Here is a 22,257-nt window from a genome sequence, read left to right as displayed (position 1 = left end):
GCATAGGGCAAGTCAAGTTCTCTCTGAGGAAGTGACGTTTCTGCAGAGACCTGAATGATTTGAGAGAAGACATGAAAATCAGGGGGCGGTCCAGCTTCCTCGCCTGAGAGCCCGGGAAACCGGCGGAACGCAGATACGCGAGGGCCGGGAGCCGGAGGAGCCGGGCCACCGAGGACTGTACGGCAGCGGGGGAGCGGTTTGGCGGGGACACAGGGCCGTTCAGTGGCCGCCGCGATGCTCCCCTCCTTGCAGGAATCGCTGGATGGGGATGAAAAGGAGCTGGAGAGCAGCGAGGAGGGTGGCTCCGCTGAGGAGCGGAGACTCGAGCCGCCGCCCAGCAGCCACTACTGTCTCTACAGCTACCGCGGAAGCAGGTGCAGCGCCCGGCCGCCCTTGTGGCCCCGCCCCGGCCCCACCGCCCGGCCCCGCAGCCCGGCACCGCAGCCCGGCCCCGCAGCCCACCCCGGGTCCCGCAGCCTGGCTGCTCTCAAACGCCGTCTTCTCCCCTCCCAGCCAAGGTCTCTGGCCCTCAGGGCCCTCCTCGCCTTACGCGGTACTTCCGGGCCCCCAGGACTTTTGTGCCTGGCCCTCCCATGCCTCTGCGCTCTGTCCTTGACATCTTCCAGCTCCTTCCTGTCGCCCCTGCCTTTTGTTTAGCGCAGTGCCACGCACACTCAGTAATGTCAATTCCCATCCCCTGTCCTTCCTGTCATTGTCTCTCCACTCTCCTCCATCCCCAACCCGCCATCCCTACCCCCACGCCCACCTGCTAGTTACCCTCTGTCCTTTGCCTCTTTTCCCTCCGCCCCAGCAGACTTCCTGGGGTTCTTCTGGCCCTGTAAAGTCTGTTTTTGTTTTTGTTTTGGCCGCAGTGCGTGGCTTGGGGGATCTTATTTCCCCGACCAGGGATTGAACCCAGGCCCTCAGCAGTGAAAGTTCCGAGTCCTAACCAGTGGACCGCCAGGGAATTCCCTGTAAAGTCTGTTTTTAAGAGTAAATTTCCTTGACTCTTCTGGATGTTTAATTTAGCCTTTCCTCCACCCCTTAAGTGGCCTGGAGAGAGAAGGAGCTCTTGTCTGAGCTGTTTTATGGGTTTTCCCTGTCAATGGACGCAGTGGAGGATTCAAGCACTTCTACCTTGCAGCATTTTAGTTGACTGCCCCTATCCTGCTTGCGGGGGGTGGGGCCCCATACTCCGCTTGAGTTAGAACCCATAAGTTGATAGCTGACTTGCTTTTGCGGCGTGCAGATTGGCACAGCAGCGAGCGGACAGTGATGATGGAAGCCCAAGTGGCACAAATGCAGAAACTCCCTCTGGTGATGATTTCAGGTAAAAACAGCTTGGCCATATCCCGCGTATGTGCTTTTCTCTTAAGGGCATCTCTGGCCTGCAGATGTCAGTGGGTACCCCGTCTCCACGCAGCTTTCCCTGAGTCAAACCATCAAGCCCACCTCTCCCCTAGGAACCTCATCTTGATTTTATTCGTTCATTTAGCCAAGGCTGGGGCGGATCCAAATTCCCTTGTGATTAGCCCCAGGGTGATTAGCCACACAGTTAATCTGAGCTTCTTGATTGGAACTCCAGTAAATATTCAATATAAGTATCAAGAAATTTAAAATCCTCCTTTCCCCCCCCACTGAATACCCTTTCATAGCTGCTCTGCTGCACGCTACAGTGTAAACTCCAGGATAGCAGGGATTGCTGTCTCTTTTGTTCATCGATGTCTCCCTACCTAGTACCTTGAGTGGTACCTGGCACAGGGTAGATATTTAATATATACTTATATATATATGAATGAATGAACCTCAACACTTGATGGATGCAAAGTGGAGTATAATACAAAAATATGTTCATTGAGTGACTGGATGATGGATGATTTAAGGAATTTTTCAGGTACTGTAATAGAACTGTGGATATATATATATATTTTTTTTTAAGTCCTCATTTTTAGAGATACCTAATGAGAAATTTAGGGATGAAATAATATGATTCCAGAAACTTGCTTCAAAATAAGTCTGGGAAGTGGGAGGTATGGACAATATGGGAGTACAGGTGAAACAAGATTTTTTAAAAAATAATTTTTATTGCAGTATAGTTGATTTACAATGTTGTGTTAGTTTCAGGTGGACAGCAAAGTGAATCAGTTATATGTATACATATAACCACTCTTTTTTAGATTCTCTTCCCATATAGGCTATTACAGAGTATTGAGTAGAGTTCTCTGTGCTATATACTAGGTCTTTTTTAGTTATCTATTTTATATATAGTAGTGTGTAAAAGTCAATCCCAGTCTCCCAATTATCCCCCCCCCGAGCTGAAACAAGATTGCCCATAAGCTGATAACTGTCAAAACTGGGTGTTAGGTACAAGTGGGTTCATTATAATATTCTCTCTACTTTTTATTTGTTTGAAATTTTCCATAACATGAAACCAAAGATGTGAGATGTATTGGGTTTATACTTTATATTGGGAAGTTTGGTGATAGAAGAGCTTTTCTTCCTGCATATTCAATTCATAGTTTCTGTTTATATTCTAATCTCAGCCAAACTGAAGTGTTTATGTTTAGCTCATAAATGATCACTAAGCTGGTGTGTTTATTCATGGGTAGTAGGTAGTTGGAGGATTGAGGAAAGAAGAGGAGGCATGAAACAGTGATCTCGAGGGACTTCCCTGGTGGCACAGTGGTTAAGAATCCGCCTGCCAATGCAGGGGACACAGGTTCAAGCCCTGGTCTGGGAAGATCCCACATGCCGTGAAGCAACTAAGCCATGTGTCCCACAACTACTGAGCCTGTGCTCTAGAGCCCACGAGCTACAACTACTGAAGCCCGCGTGCCTAGAGCCCGTGCTCCGCAACAAAAGAAGCCACCGCAATGAGAAGCCTGTGCACTGCAACAAAGATTAGCCCCCACTCGCCACAACTAGAGAAAGCCCGCGCTCAGCAACGAAGACCCAATGCAGCCAAAATAAATAAATAAATAAATAAATTTAAAGAAAAATAGAGATCTCAAAGAGTTGAAGAATGAGTGAACCAGGAAATGTGATAGCTGGGCAGCAGTAGGGCCCACTGGAGGCTAGTGGTCATTTGTGTATGTATGTATGTATTTTGGCTGTGCTGCACGGCTTGCAGGATCTTAGTTCCCCGACCAGGGATTGAACCCAGGCCCACGGCAGTGAAACCACCAACCTAACCGCTGGACCGCCAGGGAATTCCTAGTGGTCATTAATTTAAAATGAGACTAGACACTGTGGATATGGGTTTTTGTCCAACCACATTCAGCTGCATAGGTGCAGATGCAGAGTAGGTAGACAGCTGGACTAACCAGGGCTGAAGTTTTGCTAAGCAGGTACAGGGAGGTGAAAACAAAGGGGTTGAATGAGAATGTGTGCAGGGGTGTGATTACAATGACTGGAATTTATGCTGGGTAAGGAGGAAGGAGGTGAGGATGAGAAACTTGAGACTACTGTGAAAAAGATATAAGGTCAGTGGCTTGGGGGTCCCAGTGGAGTCATAATACTAGAGAGAATGAGCTGGAAAGATAGAACTATTTTAAATGGATGAGGTAGATCATACTTGGTGATATACATTCCTAGAAGCCTCACCAACAGGAGTCAGATGGAAAGCTTTGCCGAGTCCTTAGTGAGGGCTTTTAGCGATGTCCTGTCTGACTTACGGGGTGTAAATGCAGAGTCCACTGGTAAGGAACGTGTGTCTTTTCATTTGTCAAGCCTCTCCTTGGCGGATACTAATCTACCATCTGAATTGGAGCCAGAGCTGTGCAGTTTCATTGCTAAGCGTCTTTCTAAGGGAGCAGTCTTTGAAGGGCTGGGTAATGTTGCATCTGTGGAGCTGAGGTAAGTATAAAATGTGCTGTATCCTGAAGTTTTATTTCTGAGCTAAATATGAGAAGTGGTGAGAAACTCCAAAAGATCAGTACCTACTAGACCTGCAAAGTTCATCTTTGTTCCCTGGCAGCTGAGCACTGGGCCTCCCACACTTCGTGGAATGGAATTAACTGAATGGCAGAGACTCTGACTCCTCAGTTTACGTACATAGTCTTGTACTTGGAAGAAAAGAGCTCATTACCAAAACTATAAGTGTATACTTGACAGTTGTAAAGGGCTTTCACAAGCTTCAATGCCATTCTCCTTACAAAGGGGTGATAAAGCAGATACTCTTACTTCCATTTTCAGATGAAGTAATAAACTCAGAGAAGTTGAGGCCCCAAGGCTGGTCACATTGATGGAATTCAGGCTTAAATATAGGTGTCCTCAGTTGAATTCCAGCCATCTTTCCACTACACCCCTTGATTGTAGTTCACTTCAGACCATGATATTGGCATCAAGTCCTCTCAGGAGTATGAGGCCACATACCAAAGATAAGGCCATCGGATAAACACTTCACATCTGCCTGGAGCTTCAGTGATTCGTGAAGGTTTAGGGGAGGGAGAAAAGATGATTATATTTATGTGAACACGGATAAACTATGAACAAGAGTGAAATTTGCATGAATTTTTCACGTAAGACAGGAGAATTCAAAGAAATTCCATGTTTGTTAGGTGCTGCTTCAGCTAAAGCCCATTATGGTATATGTTCATTTTTCTCTGTTGTTACAAGTAAACCAAGAAGTCTGGGAAGCTCTGACCTACTGAGCAGTCTAATGGTATTGCCAGATCAGGATGACCAGGGCTCAGAGGAGTCTACAGAACTACATGCATGAGTTATCAAAATAATATATTTAACCTTTTTCTTTCTTTTCTAGAACTCCAGGTTACCGAGTTGGTTGTTATTACTGCCTTTTCCAACAAGAAAAACTACTTTCCCAAACAACAACAGACTCTGAACATAACTGTTCAGAGTATGTGGTCTGCTTTTTAGGAGGGTCTGAAAAAGGACTTGAGCTATATCCTTTCTTTGGTCTTTGAGGGTATCAGGAAGGAAAATGTTGGCAGGCAAGTAGAGGATTATTACTAGCAACCTCCGAAAAGGTTTTCTACCTCTTATGCATTAAGTTCAATTTCAGACCTCCATACGACCAGTTTGTCTTGGCTTGTTTTAATTGACAGTTATTTGAGAGATTTTTATATTACCTATTGAGAAATAAAACCCTTTCTTGATTCATCCTTTATTGCTTCCTTAAGAACATACTTTCAGGCTTGAATTGGACAAGTATATTCAAGGGCTGAAAAATAACATGAACTGTGAGGTAAGATGATTGCATTAATTTTTTTTAAAGAGTTTCATTCTTTTTTTAAAATATTTATCATTTATTTGGTTGTGCCGGGTCTTAGTTGCAGCAGGTGGGATCTTTAGTTGTGGCATGCGGGATCTGGTTCCCTGACCAGGGATTGAACCTGGGCCCCCTGCATTGGGAGCGTGGAGTCTTAACTGCTGGACCACCAGGGAAGTACCTGCATTAATATTTTTAAAGACTGAGATGATTAACATTATGCGACTGCTATACTTGTCAAATCATCCAGGTGGACACAGACACTTAGAAATTCTGAACATGTGCTACTTTGCGGGCTAATAGGTGCTTGGGGGCTTCCCTGGTGGTGCAGTGGTTAAGAATCCGCCTGCCAGTGCAGGGGACACGGGTTCGAGCCCTGGTCCGGGAAGATCCCACATGCCGCGGAGCAACTAAGCCCGTGCGCCACAACTACTGAGCCTGCGCTCTAGAGCCCGTGCACTGCAACTACTGAGCCCGTGTGTCTGGAACCCGTGCTCTGCAACAAGAGAAGCCACCGCAATGAGAAGCCCGCACACCACAGTGAAGAGTAGCCCCCACTCCACACAACTAGAGAAAGCCCGCACACAGCAATGAAGACCCAACACAGCCAAAAATAAATAAATTAATTTAAAATGGATTTCTGTTTTAAAAAAAAGAAGAAAAAAAAGAAAGGTGCTTGTTAAGGGAAGCAGGGAACATAGTCCTGTAAGTGCTGTAAGTTTCACAAGACCGCTTCTGAAGTTTTGCATCTATGAAAAATTCAATTAAATTCAAAGGTATATAGTAACATGCCAAGCGAGGAAGATGACGTTCTTTTCCCAATTTCTAGACACATAAGATTTATATTCTGGTCAGAACTAATGGCCCACAAAGCCTCTGGCACCAGAGACATGCTATGCAATGGGATGACTGTCCTTGAACTCAACCTCAAAGATTTTTAGAAACATCCCATTTTTCATTAATCGATCTTTTATGAATTAGATACATCCGTATCGATTCCTTTATCCATACCTTTTAAAAACTACGCATTTGGTTGGTGGCAGTTAAGTCATAACTCTTAAAATTTACTCCCCATTACACGTGGTAATAATTCCTTTCACTTGTCGTGCATGTGCTTACAAGACACTGCAGGAGGGGAAAGGATAGCATAGGAGTGAGCCGGGGATACGAGTCTAGGGGGAGCTGCTCTCCCAGGCTGGAGCTCTCCCTCCAGCCCCAGGGAGCAGCACAGCCAAGGAAGCCAAATGAGCTCCTGGCAGCGTGTCTGACACCCAGAGTGGGCTTGAGTGCTCTGATGCGATGACTTGTATCCTTCCCTGTTCGCATTTCGAGTGTGAATGAACTATCTGCATTCTCTCAGTCATTCAACAGGCACTTTATAAGCTCATCCATGGACGTTTCAGACGCTCTGCCAGGTGCTGGGGAGATGAGGAGTATTAAGAGAGTATCTCCAAGAGTTCACAGTACAGTGGGAGGAGACTGACATGTAAATGCCCCAACTCCCTTCAGTGAAGAAATAGCATGGAACCCTATTAATTCAGTCTCTTCATTTTATATAACGCATTTCTTAGTGTGTTTTTAAGAAATGCAGTACTGAATTAATCCCCACTCTGCCCAACAAGCCCAGCAAAGTTATATCACAATTCCTTTTTTAAAATTTGTGGCGTTAGCTTAAAAGAAGGTGTCTGTCCCCAGTTCTTTTCACTGTCAAGAGTATCATGAAGAAAATGTTAAGTCCAAGGTGAAGGCTGATATCAAAGCAAATGACATTCTCTCTTGATCTAGGAAAGGGGTGGGGAGAACCACGTGCAGTCCTACCTGAGCAGCTGGTTTGAGGATGTTGTATGCCCAATCCAAAGGGTGGTTCATCTCTTTCAGGAGCAGCTTACCTTTCTGCTACATGCTGTAAGTATTGCCCAAACAAAAGCATTTCCTTAACTGAGAATCGCTTTGGCCGAGTTTGGATTATTTAAAGGCATACTTATTTTCTCTGAACATTACCTTCCCCCCCGAATATTCATTCAGACAATGCCTGCATTAGGATAGACCACACTCTATTTATTCAGATCTAGAAAGTTACACTACTAAGGTAGAATTGCAAATACTGAGTCTTCTAATAGGATAAAACGTTTTAAAATAATTACCTTTTTTTTTTTTGGCCCCGCTGCACAGCATATGCGATCTTGGTTCCCCGACCAGGGATTGAACCTGGGCCACGGCAGTGAAAGCCCCGAATCCTAACCACTAGACCAGCAGGGAACTCCCTAAAATAATTACTCTTTGAAGTGATCTGGAAGAGGTGTAATTTCCAAAATAATTTGAGAAGGAAAATGGAAATCAAAAGTGATTCTACCTATATAAAAATGTCCAAAAAAAAAATGAAAAATTCACTAAAATATCCAGACAATGGGGAAGGCTCGAGTAAATGGCCAGGTTTTTCATGTAAATATGTGGTAGGTAGATGCAGCTGAGGCTGGATGGCCCCCCCACAAGCCCAGGTGGTGAAGCCAGGTTTCAGACCATTAGTGAGCAACAGCTGAACAAGGCTCTGGAGAGCTCCCGGACAGTGCCCAGCAAGCACTGTCTAGCGTGGTGGTTATTGGGGGAGGTGATGTTTAGTCACAAGTGGCTGCCTAACAAGGAAAACTGGAATACATGTGTCAGTTAGGCTTTATTTTTCTCTCATAGGCTCTGAGTTATACTCCTGTTGAGGTTAAAGAATCAGATGAAAAAACAAAGAGAGACATTCACAGGTAAAGAACAGTTTTGCAAAGAGAGAACCTTTTCCACAGCAAGCCTGATATTTATGTTTTTAACACCCACCCCCGCTCCCAATGCAGAATGAATTTGCTTCCTCCTTCCCATCCTGTAATATAGTTTGTGCAAAAGGATTGTGTATGTGGCAGGTTTCTGAGTGTGGCCAGTCTCCAAGGCCTTATTCACGAAGGCACCATGACGTCTTTGTGCATGGCCATGACGGAGGAGCAGCATAAGTCTGTGATCATCGATTGTAGTAGCTCCCGGCCTCAGTTCCACAACGCAGGTGAGCCACAACCCCGGGAGCAGGCTTGTGAATCTCCTTTTTTGCGCTGAGAACAAATGATGCAAACTTATCCTTCCTGTCTTGTGCAGTTTTACATGTTTATCCCCAAATCACCAAAAACAATAGCAGTTCTAGAAACGTGGAAATCATGTCATGCCTTGCAATTCTTCTCCTAGGTATATAGAGAACTCTTGTATATGTACACAAGGAGACAAATACAAGATGTTCATAAGGGCACTGCTTGAAATAGCAAAGAACTGAAAGCAACTTAAGTGTCTGTCAACAGAACTGGTAAACTGCTCTGTTCGTACAATGGAATACTATATAGCCGTGACAATGAGTGAACTAGAGCTATATGTCTCAGTATAGCACACAAACGTATTATATAGTGCAAGAGCCATGAAAGAAAAATACAGCTTTAACATATGCAAAATAATACTATATAGGGCTTATAGATAAAGTATGTGGCATAAGTTTAAAGAAAGACATGGGCATGATAATTCTTTCTGATGGGAAAGGAAGGGGATGTGATTGGGAAGAGGCACATTGGAGCTTCAACCATTTTGGTATTTCTTAACCTGGTGGTGAGTTAAGTTTTTTTAGACCATTATAGAAGTCTTAAATAATTCATTTTAAGAGTTTTTATAAAGGAGGAAAGAATATCATGATGTATACAAATATTGAATCATTATGTTGTGCACCTGAAACTAATATGTCAATTACACCTCAATTTTAAAAAAGAAAATAAATAAAAAGAAAGGAATAATAAATGTCTTGTGATTTCACTTTTATTTATTTTTCTAAAATATTTTATAGGAAGCAATCGGTTTTGTGAGGATTGGATGCAGGCTTTTTTGAATGGTGCTGAGGGAGGTAACCCTTTTCTTTTTCGACAAGTCCTGGAGAACTTTAAACTAAAGGTAACTGATTGGCTGTGTGCCGAGTGCCACGCATAGTCTTTGTCTGAACTGTAATTAGTACCCGTGACAGAGTAACAAATCTGCTTTACAGCTATGATGTCATTCTCAAAACTAGAATCCTTAGTGCCAGTCTTCCCACACCCAGTGACCACTGGGTACCTAAACTTTTCATCTTTGCTAATCTGACAGGGTGACGATGGTATATCACTGTTTTTATTTGCTTTTTTATTTATTTTTTATTTTTTGGCTGTGTCGGGTCTTAGTTGCAGAGCGTGGGCTCTTCACTGCGGCGTGCGGGCCCTCTGGTTGTGGCGCGCGGGCTTAGTTGCCCCAGAGCACGTGGGATCTTAGTCCCCTGACCGGGGATCGAACCAGCGTCCCCTGCATTGCAAGATGGATTCTTAACCACTGGACCACCAGGGAAGTCCCTTTATTTGCATTTTAAAAATTCAGTTTATTTCATTTCAACCAAAACCAAAACAGTTCGCCCATTTCTCCCACTCCCTACCTCCTGCCTCTGGTGGCCACCAGTCTGTTCTCGAAGTCTATGAGCTTGTTTTTTTTGTTTTTTTTTTAACTCTCTATATATTTGGATTCCACATGTAGAAGAGATCGTGTGGTATTTGTCTTTCTCTGTCGGACTTGTTTCACTTAGCACTTAGCATGGTGCCCTTGAGGTCCATCCGTGTTGTCACCGATGGCAGGATCTCATTCTTTTTCAAGGCTGAGTGGTATTCCACTGGGTATACATACCACAGTTTCTTTGTCCACTCATCCGTCAGTGGACACTTGGGTTCTTCGTGTCGTTGGTGATGCCGCAGGGAACATGAGGGTGCAGATACCTTTTTGAATAGGTGTTTTTGTTTTCTTCAGGTAGATGCAGAAGGAGCATTGCTGGATCGTATCTTTTTCATTTGGATTATTACCTTAGGGGATATTCCCTAAAGTGGGATTCCCAAGTCAAAGTGTTTGAATGCTTTGGTTCCTATTACAAATTGCCAGCTTGCACTTCAGAAAAATAGGAACAAATTACAGAATGGCCAGCAATGAGTGTGGGTTTTCTATGCAGAACCTAATATAACAGTTTTTATCAATCTTATTTATTTTTATTAATTTAATACTGGCACTCCATAGCTGTTCAAATCTGTCTTTAATTATTATTCAGGCTGAACATTTTTTCATATTAATTTACTATTTGCAAATAAACAAAAAGACACATTTCAATGGAGCAAATCTATCCACTATGATATAGCGACATTATAAATTGTAAAGGCAATACTAATGAAAGATGTCACCTGTCATTCTTTATATGTAAACAATATCTTTATAGTTTTTGATAAATTGTCAAGTAGACTCTGGGTCTTAACCATAAATTTGCATTATTCTGTATCTATTTTGTACCATAAGCCTTATTCACAATAATTAAAATAATTTTTTAAAAACAAACACAAACTAGAATCCTCAAAAGGCATTCCATTTATATTTTTCAGTGGCTTCTGCATATGTACCATTGCATATCCAATTAATTGGATTGAATGCTTGCTTATATTTCAAGGACGTCAGTCTTGTAATTTGTGACATATCTTAGTTGGAAAGCACAAAAAAAGGAGTTCCATGCCTAAGTGTTCAAAATTTTGGTGGGGAGGCATGTTGTCACCTTATTTAGGAGATTTGTAAAGTATTTTTACTTTATATATATAAAAGATTTTGTTCTACCAAGGGCAAAGCATATTAGCAATAAAAATGACAAAAATAGGGGCTTCCCTGGTGGCGCAGTCAGTGGTTGAGAGTCCGCCTGCCGATGCAGGGGACACGGGTTCGTGCCCTGGTCCGGGAGGATTCCACATGCCGCGGAGCGGCTGGGACCGTGGGCCATGGCCGCTGGGCCTGCGCGTCCGGAGCCTGTGCTCCGCAACGGGAGAGGCCACAATGGTGAGAGGCCCGTGTGCCGCAAAAAAAAAAAAAAAAAGATGAACATATTCAAAAATAAAAAGCAGACATTTCAGTAACATATGTTGAGCTCTCAGCTGGATAGGAGATCTTTTTCAGGCTTCATTATTATCTCACTAAACACATATTTAACTGGATAATCTTTTTCTAGGCCATACAAGACACAAATAATTTGAAGAGATTTATCCGGCAGGCAGAAATGAATCATTATGCTTTGTTTAAATGTTACATGTTCCTAAAGAACTGTGGTAGTGGAGATATCCTTTTGAAGATTGTTAAAGTGGAACACGAAGAAATGCCTGAAGCCAAAAGTGTGGTAGCTGTCCTCGAAGAATTTATGAAAGAAGCTCCTACCCAAAGTTTTTGATCACGTTTTGAGATGATTATATTGTGAAGTTACGCAAGCCTTGGTGTTTGAAATTGCAGTTGTTATAACTGTCATAGGATTGCTATTTCAGATTATTTGAAACATTCTAGGTTTTTTCATGTTGTACTTTTAAGATTAAACCTAATTAGACATATAAATCTGAGGCAAGTCTTCACTGAGCCCTAGAGAGATGTGTGTTAGAGTTGTGAAAATTTTACATTTGCTGGTCTCATAAATTCTAGACTTCAGGGAGTTGTTCCTTAAAAAACTTCAGAGGTGATTTTGTGGCTTCTGTGAGGAGTTTGCTGCAGTATTTAGCAAATTTTCCTCCCAGAAAAATGATAATACTTCTTTCTCAACGTACTATAGCTTCTTTTAAAAAAAGTACTCCTAGTTTTAGGACAGATTAACACCACGACACCATTTCAAAAACAGATCTGTGCATCCTGTGGGTGCTTGATAGATTTTTTTTGTCTGATTGATAATGGATGGATGATGAAGCCAGCCTTCATGTCAATATGCAAATAAATCATGAGTGTGTAAGGAAGTAAATGAGCTTTAAAAATAGATGTACTTGGGCTTCCCTGGTGGCGCAGTGGTAGAGAGTCCGCCTGCCAATGCAGGGGACACAGGTTCGTGCCCCGGTCCGGGAAGATCCCACATGCCGCGGAGTGGCTGCGCCTGTGAGCCGTGGCCGCTGAGCCTGCGCGTCCGGAGCCTGTGCTCTGCAACGGGAGAGGCCACAACAGTGAGAGGCCGCATACCGCAAAAAAAAAAAAAAAAAAGATGTACTAGCTTCAAGATAAAACATTATCTCTGATGGAAAGCTACTGCAGAAGTGGCCCCATCACTTTTCTTCATTTGTTCACAGGTATTTGCCAAGAGCCTATATTTTCTTTTTTCTTTCAGATGAAAATGCTGGAGTTTTTAAACAGAGTGTTAAAAAAGAAACAAAGTACATAAATTTTACAAGCAAATGTAACAGAGATTCTTCATGTCAGGGTTAATCATTACTCTTAGTTTTTTGTACATTTGTTGCAAGCCTTAAATTGTTTTATTCTGAATCAATTGAAAGTGTTCTCAGAGCCATTTATAATTCCCATGGAAGCCAACTGTATCTACACACATATGACTGCAGTTTGTTCTGCCTAGCTCTTTAATAAATCCATTTGATAACGATTTTTGTTTAGAAGATCAGAAGTCTTGTGTTCTCACTGCCCTCAGGATGCTCAGAGGAACACAAGCCCATAAAAATTCTCTCCTACACTCATCTAAATTCACATTAAGTGCTGAGTTTTAACTTTCCAAATGACTGACAATGGCCTTCTGCTTTCTCTTATACTGAAGTCTAGAGACATGACTCACTGAGCCATTTCTTTTCTTTAATGAGAAATACAATTCAGGATCCTCATAAAGCCTTTCATATGGTTTTAAACTTTAATAACTTGGATCATAGTCAGTGTAGGAAAAAAAATCCAAGTAGCATCTTTTTTATAGCATTAAATTCAGAATGACTATGGAAAACAAGCGATTTTATGGCACAGCCCTTGAATCTTTTTCTAATGTAGGGTTGCCCACTTGGAAATGCAAATTTTTAAATAAACAATGCTAAGACATCAACATTTTGAGTCTGGAAAACATATTTTTCATTTTCAAATTCACATATCATTCAAGAGTCCATGTTGTAAATAGCATTTAAAAGCAAATGTATTACCTGCTTCAAGTCATTTATGGAAAGAGTCAAGGCATAATTACATATTCTTTATATGTACTTTTATATATACTTTTTGTAATGTAAGCTCACTACATTACACAGTTATATATAAAACAGTCTTATTTTAAAAGTGTATGATAAACTGTATATCACTACTGTAGACAAGGAAAATAGTGACATGGAGTTGAATATCTTGTGGGCCATGAGAAGAAACTCAAAGAGCTCATGACCAAAAACATGTACTGTATTCAAATTTTAATAAGCTAATATATTAACTTTTAAAGTTTTAAAAAGCATTTGTTCAAGTGTGGAATATATTATGTATTATTTGTGTGCTATACACAGGAAATGTATGTTTGTCACATATCAAAAATGGTCTCAATTTATCTGTAATTATATTTATAATAATAATAATAATAATAAAACAACTTAGCTTCTCACCAGCACAGTCATTTTTATTCAGTGAGCTCAGTTCTCCAGCCTGACATTTTTATTAATTCACAACAAGTTTATGGGGGAAATTATACTTGTTAGGCTAAGGAATTTGTTGAAGGAAATCAAATCACCTGCTGGGAGACACCTTTCTGCATCTTGCAGGAGGCATGAGGCAGAGTGTAGGAGCAATTCCCATCACAATGTTTTATTCATTGTCTAGTAGAGTTTACCTTTCGAACTCAATAACCCAAGTCAGTTCCTTTCACTCTCATTCATTATTAACCATGACAGAATGCCTCTCCTTTACCAGAGGATCACTTATACCAGATGCCAGAAAAGCCTGCACGTGTCTCAGAAATAAGATTCAGTTACTGGGACTACATTTTCCTAACCATGTGTCTTCTTAGTAATGGAAACCCCACTGGCTTCAATGAAGTCTTTCCATTTGGAGGTCTAAGAAGGCAGCTCCAGTCCTATATCTGCTAAACTTCTTAAATGTGCCTCATGGACTTCATACCACTCTGCGCTGGCATAAATGCTAGATTTTGGAAATTGGGGGTGATAGGGGGTGATAGCTGCTGATTTTCTTGTGACCTACCTCTGGGAGGGCTGACAAAATGGAGATCCTGTTAAGTGAACACCGGAGTTCATGTTCCAAGGTTCACGGCTGTGACCGATGGCCCTAGGCACAGGGCAATGAGACTGGCTCTTTAAACAAACACCCTGCTGCTTCTACAAACTTAGTGTCCTTAAAGTTCTATACAAACACCCGGAGGCTGAGAACACGAACTTTGGAACCAGGCAGTCTTGGGTGTGACCCTACTAGCAAGTTACTGAACTTCTCTAAGCCTTCCCCTCATGTGTCAATACGGGTGTACTTACACCCACTTCACACCAAGTAGCTGTGCAATTAAATGAGAGTAAGGTTGAAAGTGCCTCTCGCCCAGTGCCCTGGCACATAGTAGGTACCCAGTAACTGGTCTTCATAATTACCTCATTATCGGTAAACATTAAGTAATGGGAAGAAAGAATCTTCATTAAGTAGAAGGGAGGAAGCCGAAGAGTGAAGAAGGAAGTGATAAGAGGCCAAGTCCAAAGCTGGCTTAACGACTTTTGGCTGCCAGGGAGCTTACCTTTAACTGCCTCGGGTGTCGGAACCTGGAACTGAGTCCTGGGAACACGGCTGCCGACAGGATCCAGACTTTCCTTCTAGGGGAGTCAGTTCTCCACACTCCAAACAGAAGTGGGTTCCTGGAGCTTTAGGCTGAACCCTGCTCTCAAGTTTGTTCTGGGGTGACTTCTGCCATCCCAGAAAGCATTTAAAAATATTTGTAAATGATACACAGGAAACTGATGTGAAAACATTTAAGGGAAACAACTCCCACAGTGAATTTAACAGGGTTGTTTAATCCTCCAGCGAAAGTTATGAACGGCAAAACTACATACACTGCTGTCAGCTTAGAAAAACTGGTGAGAACGGATCACCTCCTCAGGTTTCATCCATTCAAAGCCCACTCGATTGTTAAACTTACCAAGTACCAGACTCTACCTTAACACTTAATGCTCCTCTTATTTTCCCCTTCTTTTTTTTTTTTTTTTTTTTTTTGCGGTACGCGGACCTCTCACTGTTGTGGCCTCTCCCCTTGCGGAGCACAGGCTCCGGGCACGCAGGCTCAGCAGCCATGGTTCACGGGCCCAGCCGCTCCGTGGCATGTGGGATCTTCCCGGACCGGGGCACGAACCCGTGTCCCCTGCATCGGCAGGCGGACTCTCAACCACTGCGCCACCAGGGAAGCCCCTATTTTCCCCTTCTGTATGCGAACTGTCCATGCCCTTTTACCCTGAGAACATTCCTAATAGCTTCTCAAGATCAGGGTGCTGACAGCCTCTAGAAAGACCTAAAGACTAGACCATTGGGGTAAAGAAGGAAGTACCTAGGATATTTTGAAGACAATTCCTCCAATAATAATAGTCAAAATATTAAGCTCTCATTGGGGTACCGTGTAAGAGTGGAAGGGGAAGGCAGGGCACCCACCAGGACAGCTGGCACAGTTTCTTGACCTGAAACTATGGATGAGTTTCCTTATTCACAGCCCTCTCCCCCTAAATCGTACACGAAATTGTCTATCTGTGCATTTTTATGGGCAGAGAAATCGTGCTTTCATCAACCACTCAAAAGAACTCAGTAATTCAAGAAACGGTAAGAACCAGCAAGCTGGGCTTCCCTGGTGGCGCAGTGGTTAAGAGTCCACCTGTCAATGCAGGAGATGCGGGTTCGAGCCCTGGCCCGGGAGGATCCCACGTGCCACGGAGCAACTAAGCCCGTGAGCCACAACTACTGAGCCCACGTGCCACGACTACTGAAACCCTGGCGCCCAGAGCCCGTGCTCCACAACAAGAGAAGCCACGACAATGAGAAGCCCGCGCACCGCAACGAAGAGTAGCCCCCGCTCGCCACAACTAGAGAAAGCCCGTGCGCAGCAACGAAGACCCAATGCAGCCAAAAATAAATAAATAAATAAATTTATAAAAAAAAAAAAAAGAACCACCAAGCTGGAAACACCAGCACCGAGCACGGACGCCCCATCTGTAGCGCATACATCGTAGACCCACCCCCACTGTTGTCCACACTCTCCCCCTCCCTAACCCAAACTGAGATGAAATAGAGTCCAATGGCAGCCCTTGAGGTCACTTCTTGAATAACCAATGGCTTAAAGAAAAAAAAATCTTTAATGGAATCTGTGCTCAAATAATATGTTACAACAAAAATATACAGAATATACACAATATAAAAATATTTAGAAACAAACATTGCAGCTTGTGTTTTTTGTTTCCACTTACTCAAGTCCTGGGCGGAGGAAGATCAGTGTTGGGCAGTTTTTTAAGGCAGAGGAGTTGCAGAGCTTTCCGGCCAGCACTGGGAGCCACATGAATGATGTCAGGAAAGGGTTTCCACTGCACCCGGGAACCGTCATTATTTGCAAACGAAATTGGACGCTGGGGAAAGAAGATCCAGGCTTGGCGAGCAGCAACTCCCCTAATCCTCTGGGCTAGAATGATTCTCATGGAAATTGAGAATCCCATTAGCTGTCAAAAGCGTCTCATTAGGGAGCTTTTCCTAATTAAAAAATGAATGATGAATGGTGTCATTAAACCGAAATTGCTCCTCTGAAGGTTTGTTTTCCTTTCCCCAGTTTCCGTGATTCCTCTTCCGTCTCGGGAGGGAGTGAGTCTAGGGCTGCTGTTTGGGGAACCTCAGCTTTCAATCTCTGGAGCCTGTGGATGAAAGGCGACCGGCCTCCACAGCCTGAAGATTCACTCCACCCTCTGCTTCCCAGCACCCTGGCCAGGTGGCCCTACTGGAGGCGGAAGGACGGAGGACGACGGGGACGTGCTGCTGGCAGGTGCTGGGAGCTTGGGAACAGAGGGACTTGCTGGGGAGAAAGCCAGACTCCAAAAGTGAAGCCTTCTTACCGGACAGCTGTCTCCCGGCCCTGGGTTGGAGACCTGAGTGGTGTGAAGTGACTACCGTCATCACTGGGCAGTCTTGCTTGGGGCGATGGTTGGGAGAGGTGGTGCAGGTGGGCGTTAAGCACAGCAAAGAACTTCAGGGTTATTTTTGGACAGGGAGCAGCTGGGGCTGGAGGCCTGAGGTGTGGAGGAGGCTCCCTTAGCGCGTCCCAGACCTTGCAGGGCAGACTTAACAGGATGGGAGACAGGACTTCCGCCTCAGGCAGTCCGTCTCGGTAACAGGCTTCCATCTGAAACTCTGAAGGAACTGGGTACTTCTCTGAGGGCTTTCTAGACTCTTCTGGTTCACAGTCTTCTTGCCCCTCTCCAGGCCGCACCAAACAAGAAGGCCCCTCTCTGCCCCCTCCACCCACATCCCAGAGCTCTCAGGTGCCAGGGCCTGGAGGGGGAGCCCTGCCTTGCAGCAGGGCACCAGCAGCTTCTGTCCCTCCAGGAAAGGACAGTGCCACTCACGGTTAGCAGTGGCGGCAGCCCAGGGCTGAGGCCCCCCCTCCATCCTCACCCGAGACTTCTCGGCCCCCATTCCAGCTCAGAGTCTCCTAAGAAGCAGACTCTTCCAACTACACCTGTCTCTCAGGAGGGCAGAGGGTGGCTGGCAGGACACAGACTGGCACAGCTCAGCCACACCCAGGCTCACCCCTACCCTGGGGCTGGGAGTCCTCAGCAGAGCGTTGGTACAAGTGCAGCAGGACCTCGGGAGCCAGATGCGGGGACCAGAACCATCTATTGTTGGGCACAGCCAGGGAAGGGCTTGGCATGGCTTGGGGGTGTCCCTGACCATTTACATGCGATCACAGTGGCCCAAGACCGCCAAATGCTTGGCCTGGCTGACTCTGGACCTTGGTATATTTAAGGGCTCCCCATTCCTGCACGAACGCAGCCTCCTGGGCTGTCAGTGGCTGTGAGCTCCCAGAGCGGCATAAAGGGAACTGCGTAGTTTGTCAAAGGCCATCCTCCCCACACCCTCCCCTCAGGGTGGGCACAAGCTTCTGTCAGGGGTCGTTGCCTCAGCCTGGTTTTGCCACTTGTGTAATGGGTGGGGGGATGGATTTGATCATCTCCATGTTCCCTCCCAGCTCTGAGCATCTAAGTCTACGGGCTACCCTCACCTGTGACACTCACCCAAGCACCCTACAGTTCTTCTCCAGGAGCAGTTTTCCATCTGAATTGAGTTCCTTTTACTGTAGCCCCCTGTGCCCTCAACTCAAAAGGGCACTTGGCCTCCACGTTCCTGCTCCAGCCTCTCCTGCGCCCCCAAAGCTCCTAAGGGAGATACAACAAAATCTTTTCAGATAGGGAGTCTATTCTAGATGAGAATCAGAGCAGAACTTGGCAAAGGCGAGGAAAACCTCAGCATCCTGAGGGTCCCTGGAAAGGCCCGAGGTCTCCCTCCACCACGGCAAGTCTCCCACGGTCAGTGATTCTCAGAGAGGCTACTGGGACCCTCTCTGAGAAAGGCAAGAAAGGCCAGTAGCCTCTCTGAGAAAGACAAGGAAGAAGGGGGCAAGCTCTTTCCCGTCTCTCAGCACCCTCCTTCCTCTCATGCAAACTCCCGCCCTATCCCCCTCTGCCCCTCGCAGCCTCCTCTGCAGCCTCCAACTGGCCTCACGTTGTCTTTCCCATCCCACGTGCATCCGCCCACCAGACCACACACACACACACACACACACACACACGCATGCACGCACGTATCAGAACACTGGCTCTATAAACAAAGGACAGGCACATTGCGGGGTCAGGGCAGTAGAAGGGGAGGAAAAGGCCCTGGACATAAAGGCATGGATGCTGGGGCACTGGTGTGAGATGTCAGCACCCAGGAGACGCCCAACGTTGATACCCTTCCGCGGGGGGAACTTGGAACGAAGTTTATTCCCTCCCGCTTGGGTTCCTCTCGCTGGGTACCTGCAGGGCAAAGGTGGGGCCTGGAGTTACACAATCGCCCTCCTCTGCCCACCCCAGGCACTAGAGGCCACATCCCAGCACCCACTAACATGCATGGGAGGGCACCCTGGGCCCCCCCAGACCAAAGTCGACATGTCCTCCACCACCAGGCCCCCTTCCACTCCAGAGCTCCAGACCCAACAGCTATGGAGGGAACACTTCCTGGCCCACAGTGACCTCTGGGCTGGACAAGGGCCCGCCTGGCTACTACAGACTCAGGCCGTCCTTACGCGCTTAGATGTCTCAAGGTGGCGATGAATGAGAAGGCTGGTGCCCAGTCTATGACAAGGGAGGGGACCCCTGTACACGTGGGACACGCCCAGCCTGAGGGGACGGCCACTCTCATCTCACCCCAGGCCTTCACCCTGGCCTGAGGTTTTCAGAACCATCTAGAAAAACTACAGAAGCCACAACCAAATCCTCCAACAGGTGCCTTTCAGAAAAATGTCTCCACTCTGTTCAAATCGGAACACAAATATTACAGCGGCCCAGCGTCTCTTGTCCTCGCCTGCCTGGCCTCACTGAGCTGGTGATGAGCAAAAGAACGCGGCTGCTGCTTGCCGACGCTGCTTCTCCCTCCCCTCCCCGACCAAGGTCCTCCAGGCCCTTAGGGGGGCGGCGGCAGCTTTAAGTCCAGCAGGGTGTAGGCAAAGATGTTCCAGAAGACAGCGAACAGCACAAAGACGGTGTACATGGCCACAAAAATCCACCACAGCGACTGGTCCTGCAGCCTTTGCTCGTAGTTCCTCAGGATCACCACGCCCAGGGTGATGCCTACAGCCACGCCACCCAAGTGCGCCACGAAGCTCGGGTGAGGGCACGGGGGATAGGCTGATGGGTGGAATCGCAGCCACACGGCCCGCCCAAACTCCATACTCACTGCAAGGGGAGGAAGCACAGAGAAGTCACAGGAGGGCCACGGGGCGGGGGCTGAGCAGGAGGCCTTGCAGTCCATCCATTCATCCAGCCGTCCACCCACTAAGGCATTCACTACCCATCAGGCCAAGCACTGTTTGCTCTGTGCACTGGAAATATAATCGTGGAGACAACACACAAACCTCTGTCCTCCTAGCGCTTACAGGGTCTGGAGATGGACCAGCATATAGTTACCTACATAAGATAATTTGAGTGAAAGAAATTCTATGGGGAAAAAAATAGGTGATTTAAAATCAACGCCACATTTAAGGAGGGGGATTCTTTAGTTTGGGGAATCAGGCCAGATCTTCCTAAAGGACTGACATCTGAATATCAAGAGAAGACCCTAAGAAGAGCGTTCCAGGCAGAGGGGACAGCTCTGTGCAGAAGCCTTGCACCCCTGCAGGCGTGAGTCCTGGAGGTTCAGTTTCCCCATCTGTATAAAGTCTCAGCCTCTAGGTACCAGGCTGCACGGCCGGGACATTAATAACAACCTCAGTACGTGCTAGCCCTTTGCACGTTATAAAGTGTCTTCATGTACTAGTTCAAAACCCTTAAAGAACCCTCAGAACCAGTGCTTTTGTGGTTGGAAGGAAGGGATGAAGGGAAAGACGGGCAAAGAAGGGATGGAAATAAACAATCCCAGCGAAGTGCTGGAATTTAATCTTAACGGATTCTAAAACGCCCCCATTCCGCTCTCCAACCCATCGCTCTCGCACGACCTTCTTGGGTTGGCCAGTTCAATGGGGATGTACTCTCTGGAAAGGATAAGTGCTGGGAAATTGTGCCATTGCATTACCTACCACCCCAAAACACCAAGTTGTGGGGATTCTTATCCCCATTTGACAGACTAAAGCCCTTGAGGGGAATTTTCTACTTCTTCGTTACCAGTTAATTAACCAGGGCACCTCTCTCCACACTAACCGTCCCAGAGATGCCAGCACCTCCAGGGATGATCCTTCCCCAGGGGAATTGCCCAGCCTCCTGGCCTGGACCCTGCAACTCCAGGGGTGGCCAATAGATGGCGGAAAAGGAGAGGCGAGGGACGCCCACCGTGCCCTCCCACACGCCTCCCCAGGCCCTGGGGCGTCTTCCTGCCTTTGCTTCACAGGCCCTGCGGTCCGCACACGAGGTTTGAATAGCATTGGTTCCAGCTCCAAAACCACATTTTAGTTTTTACGGTGCTTGGAGTTGGATTCTTCTAAACAGCAAGACTTATCATTCTGTTCCTTTCCTTGCAAACAAAGTCAGTCTGAGCAAACTGGAGGCTATGCTCCCCAACGGCTCCCAGCCCACTGCCCCTCCACGGCCCACCATGGCCCTGGCTCAAAGATTCTGTGAGTTTTAGGGCTGGAAGTTCCTCTCTGGGATTAGAGATCCTCCAACCCCAACCAGGAAACGGAGACCAGAGGGCCCTGAACGCCAGGGGTACAAGGGGTGTAAAAGGGGATTTAAGTGGAGCCCACCCAGGCCCCTGCTCCTTTGTTCTGGCTCAGTCTTCCTCTTCCCCGCACAGCAGGTAGCTGACCCAGGCACAGACAGTCCAGGAGCTCCTGCCCAGCCTGGCTAAAGTGTGGGGCATTAGAGATGACACAGGCTGGCTCTGAATACTGGCTCTACCACCTCTAGGGCGGGTGACCCCAGGCAAGGAACTTCACTCTCTGAGCCTGTAAATTAAGCCTGACAAAAATCCACTCTTCATAGCCATGTTCTGGGGACTGAATGAGAGTCTGTGTGTCCCTCCTCTCTCCTCTGTTCAGACTCACCTTTTCCCATCTCACAATGAGCCTCTTGGCCTCTGGTCTCATCCCCCTCACTCAACATCCTCTTCATCCTGCAGCCTGATGAGTGACCGCAAACTCAAAACTGTCAGTATCTCTCTTGTTTAAAGGCCTCCAGTGGCCTCCCAGTACATTCAGAAGGAAGCCCAATTTTTCTCTTTGCATTTAAATCCCTCCATGATCTGACTCCAATGACCTCTTACACAATCACACACAGTCCTGAACCTCCTGGGGCAGTTTTGTTAACTGACTTGCCAGCCATGACCCTTCACCCAGCCGTGTCTTTGATCCTGCTGCACCTGAAGTGTCCTCTTGCATCCTGTCTCTCTGGCAAACACCTGCCTGTCTTTCACACTCAAAATGCAGGTAGACTCTGCAGGTAGACTGACTTCTCCCAACTAAGGCCCCCATGGCACCTGTTCACGGGGGT

General features: G+C 46.0%; 2 protein-coding genes across 8 annotated transcripts in view; one reads left to right on the top strand and one right to left on the bottom strand.

Moving 5' to 3' along the window:
* Positions 1–79: 79 nt before the first annotated feature.
* LOC309793021 (protein Njmu-R1) lies at positions 80–17,960 on the top strand. Of its 5 annotated transcripts, none has more exons than XM_082603139.1 (10): positions 80–374; positions 1,250–1,330; positions 3,730–3,855; positions 4,763–4,903; positions 5,149–5,206; positions 7,016–7,135; positions 7,919–7,983; positions 8,137–8,273; positions 9,090–9,193; positions 11,295–14,216. In XM_082603139.1, the coding sequence occupies exons 1-10, from the start codon at positions 235–237 to the stop codon at positions 11,508–11,510; spliced, it is 1,188 nt and encodes a 395-aa protein (XP_082459265.1). In that variant the 5' UTR covers positions 80–234; the 3' UTR covers positions 11,511–14,216. The 5 variants fall into 5 exon arrangements, with proteins under 5 accessions (XP_082459265.1, XP_082459261.1, XP_082459263.1 ...); XM_082603135.1 differs by lacking the exon at positions 11,295–14,216 and adding an exon at positions 15,924–16,499 and having other exon boundaries at positions 88–374; XM_082603137.1 differs by having other exon boundaries at positions 88–374; positions 9,090–9,146; positions 12,420–14,217.
* A 1,672-nt stretch (positions 17,961–19,632) lies between these two features.
* The window catches only part of RHBDL3 (rhomboid like 3), a 42,234-nt gene continuing 39,609 nt past the window's right edge, over positions 19,633–22,257 (bottom strand). For all 3 annotated transcript variants that reach the window (XM_082603141.1, XM_082603142.1, XM_082603143.1), the window contains one exon: positions 19,633–20,010. In XM_082603141.1, coding sequence (XP_082459267.1) covers positions 19,739–20,010 — 272 coding nt within the window. In that variant the 3' untranslated portion in view covers positions 19,633–19,738. The remainder of the gene's footprint in view (positions 20,011–22,257) is intronic.

The sequence above is a fragment of the Mesoplodon mirus genome, assembly GCF_964341445.2.
Source record: "Mesoplodon mirus genome assembly, chromosome: 18".
NCBI classification, from domain to species: domain Eukaryota; kingdom Metazoa; phylum Chordata; class Mammalia; order Artiodactyla; family Ziphiidae; genus Mesoplodon; species Mesoplodon mirus.
This window is presented reverse-complemented; position numbering and strand designations above follow the sequence as displayed.